The 4,038-nt window shown below is 36.3% G+C and overlaps 1 protein-coding gene across 1 annotated transcript in view; it reads left to right on the top strand.

Annotated features, from left to right (window-relative positions):
• Positions 1-2,297: 2,297 nt before the first annotated feature.
• Positions 2,298-4,038, top strand: part of LOC106475803 (Down syndrome cell adhesion molecule homolog) — a 24,518-nt gene continuing 22,777 nt past the window's right edge. The window contains exon 1 of the mRNA XM_022379830.1: positions 2,298-2,376. Coding sequence (XP_022235538.1) covers positions 2,298-2,376 — 79 coding nt within the window. The remainder of the gene's footprint in view (positions 2,377-4,038) is intronic.

Genomic DNA, 4,038 nt, shown 5'->3' with positions numbered 1-4,038 from the left:
CCCAGACGGTACTGTACATTCTATTGTTGAACTTTACCAGACGGTACTGTACATTCTATTGTAAAACTTTCCCAGACGGTACTGTACATTCTATTGTTAAACTTTACCAGACGGTACTGTACATTCTATTGTTAAACTTTACCAGACGGTACTGTACATTCTATTGTTAAACTTTACCAGACGGTATTGTACATTCTATTGTTAAACTTTACCAGATGGTACTGTACATTCTATTGTTGAACTTTACCGGATGGTACTGTACATTCTATTGTTAAACTTTACCAGATGGTACTGTACATTCTATTGTAGAACCTTACCGGACGGTACTGTACATTCTATTGTTGAACCATATCACACAGTACTCTGCTGAAATTTATAATATTATTCTATAAGAATGGGTTAATGTACAAAGGAACCAATTAATATTAGTCGGGTTGCCATATCATAAACATGTCCTGTTGAAGTTTCTAACGGGTGGCACGGAGGAGCATGTATATACATCTTTTACTCTAAAGTTTGAGTTCCTCTTTAAAAGAAGACGCATGTTTGGTCCATTAAGATGTCTTCTCGAAGGTCCGACTAAAACTAATCACAATATTTCGGTTCAAAAACAATACAAATAGACGATATTGGTTCCAGTGGTTTCTGATATATGAGTCTTAATACGATCGATACTCACTGTAAACCATTCCCTCTTTAATGTTAAATACGACATAGACGCCCTCTAGTGTCAGGAGACTGGCCCAATTGTTACTAGTGGAAAAGAAAAATCATATCCTTCACATATAACTGCAAGAAGCATCTCAATATACACGTGTCTCAAGTTATACATCAAAGTCAAACATACAGTAAATATTGTATCGTATTTCCTGCTATTCGAATGTCATATAAAAAACTCAGGTGTTATCCACAACAACTTACGTTGAATGATATTAATGATCCGACATTCATCTACCATAATATTTACATTACATGAACTTAATGATCAGACATCCACCGACCGTAATATTTATATTACATGAACTTAATGATCCGTCATCTATCTATCATAATATTTACATTACATGAACTTAATGATCCGACATCCATCTACCATAACATTTATATTACATGAACTTAATGATCCGACATCCATCAACCATAATATTTACATTACATGAACTTAATGATCCGACATCTATCAACCATAATATTTACATTACATGAACTTAATGATCCTACATCCTTCTACCATAATATTTACATTACATGAACATAATGATCCGACATCCTTCAACCTTAATATTTACATGAACTTAATGATCCGACATCCATCAACCATAATATTTACATTACATGAACTTAATGATCCGACATCCTTCAACCTTAATATTTACATTACATGAACTTAATGATCCGACATCCATCAACCATAATATTTACATTACATGAACTTAATGATCCGACATCCATTATCTTCTCCAGCTCCTAGTGCTCCAGCCGATATAAAAGCTCTTCCCATGTTATCCAATGCGATCCTGGTGTCATGGAAACTGCCATTTCAGCCCAATGGAGTTATCGAACAGTATACATTGTATAAAAGGTGGTCATCTCGTGGACGTCAGGTAAGGGATTCCGTAATTTTGTATTGCCGAAAACAAATCTCAGAATGCTATTTTATTTATGAGTTGTGTCTCGTAGTAACACCTGTTTTTGTTGTGCTAAATGAAGATCAAGGAGAACATAATATCAAAGGAAAATTTTTAATTATTAATCTATTAATAAATATACATTCACTGATTCATACAAAAATAACCAGAAAAGATGTCAGTAGAGAACGTGCACTTGGTGCTTAATAACATGGGTTGTCTTGACAAAATGTCAGTAGAGAACGTACACTTGGTGCTTAACAACATGGTTTGTATTCATTAAGATGTCAGTAGAGAACGTACACTTGGTGCTTAACAACACGGGTTGTATTCATTAAGATGTCAGTAGAGAACGTACACTTGGTGCTTAACAACACGGGTTGTATTCATTAAGATGTCAGGAGAGAACGTACACTTGGTGCTTAACAACACGGGTTGTATTCATTAAGATGTCAGTAGAGAACGTACACTTAGTGCTTAACAACATGGGTTGTCTTGATAAAGATGTCAGTAGAGATCGTACACTTGGTGCTTAACAACACGGGTTGAATTCATTAAGATGTCAGTAGAGAACGTACACTTGGTGCTTAACAACACGGGTTGTATTCATTAAGATGTCAGTAGCGATCGTACACTTGGTGCTTAACAACATGGGTTGTCTTGATAAAGATGTCAGTAGAGAACGTACACTTGGTGTTTAACAACATGGGTTGTCTTGATAAAGATGTCAGTAGAGATCGTACACTTGGTGCTTAACAACACGGGTTGTATTCATTAAGATGTCAGTAGAGAACGTACACTTGGTGCTTAACAACACGGGTTGTATTCATTAAGATGTCAGTAGAGATCGTACACTTGGTGTTTAACAACATGGGTTGTCTTGATAAAGATGTCAGTAGAGAACGTACACTTGATGATAAACAGCATAGGTTGTCTTGATAAAGATGTCAGTAGAGAACGTACACTTGGTGATAAACAACATGGGTTGTCTTCATAAAGATGTCAGTAGAGAACGTACACTTGGTGCTAAACAACATGGGTTGTCTTGATAAAGATGTCAGTAGAGAACGTACACTTGATTAGTTTACTTCACCTGGAGTTAAGATTTTATAACGTAGCCTATGACCTAGATAGTCTATGGATAACTTGAATATTTTAATTTAACACAATTAATAAGTAGAGGACAGACAACCGATTATCAGTAAAGTACCACCCACCATCCAGTGTTATAACACACCCACAGCTTAAAAAGTGGAAAATATTTTGTGGTATCACACGGATTCGAACCCAGTTCGCCAGTTTCGAAATCCAGAGTTTTACCACATATCGAAAACAAAAAATGTTTTAGTTGCAAAATTCATTTTTTATTATGATTCTGCTGCTTTCGGGTTAATGCTGTAGCGGTAGACTAAAATATATCAAAATGGCGTTTTCGGGTTAATGCTGTAGCAGTAGACTAAAATATATCAAAATGGCGTTTTCGGGTTAATGCTGTAGCGGTAGACTAAAATATATCAAAATGGCGTTTTCGGGTTAATGCTGTAGCAGTAGACTAAAATATATCAAAATGGCGTTTTCGGGTTAATGCTGTAGCGGTAGACTAAAATATATCAAAATGGCGTTTTACAACAACCGTGACTGCTCTGCAAATAGTGTTGGATTTGTTTTTGATCCAGTAATTACAACGTAGTGTTACGATTTTAGTCCACCGCCATAAAATAGTGATGTGATTCTGATGGTCTTGTAGTTCAGATCTGGGATGTATTCCTGATCAATTATTGCAGTGTAGTCTTGTAGTTCAGATCTGGGGTGTATTCCTGATCAGTTATTGCAGTGTAGTCTTGTAGTTCAGATCTGGGATGTATTCCTGATCAAGTATTGCAGTGTAGTCTTGTAGTTCAGATCTGGGGTGTATTCCTGATCAATTATTGTAGTTTAGTCTTGTAGTTGAGGTCTGGGATGTATTCCTGAACAATTATTGCAGTGTAGTCTTGTAGATCAGATCTGGGGTGTATTCCTGATCAATTATTGTAGTGTAGTCTTGTAGTTGAGGTCTGGGATGTATTCCTGATCAATTATTGCAGTGTAGTCTTGTAGATCAGATCTGGGGTGTATTCCTGATCAATTATTGTAGTGTAGTCTTGTAGTTGAGGTCTGGGATGTATTCCTGATCAATTATTGCAGTGTAGTCTTGTAGATCAGATCTGGGGTGTATTCCTGATCAATTATTGTAGTGTAGTCTTGTAGTTGAGGTCTGGGATGTATTCCTGATCAATTATTGCAGTGTAGTCTTGTAGATCAGATCTGGGGTGTATTCCTGATCAATTATTGTAGTGTAGTCTTGTAGTTGAGGTCTGGGATGTATTCCTGATCAATTATTGCAGTGTAGTCTTGTAGATCAGATCTGGGG

The sequence above is a fragment of the Limulus polyphemus genome, unplaced genomic scaffold (assembly GCF_000517525.1).
Source record: "Limulus polyphemus unplaced genomic scaffold, Limulus_polyphemus-2.1.2 Scaffold9197, whole genome shotgun sequence".
Classification (NCBI taxonomy): domain Eukaryota; kingdom Metazoa; phylum Arthropoda; class Merostomata; order Xiphosura; family Limulidae; genus Limulus; species Limulus polyphemus.
The sequence above is the reverse complement of the archived record's forward strand: the minus strand, read 5'-3'. Positions and strand labels throughout refer to the sequence as shown.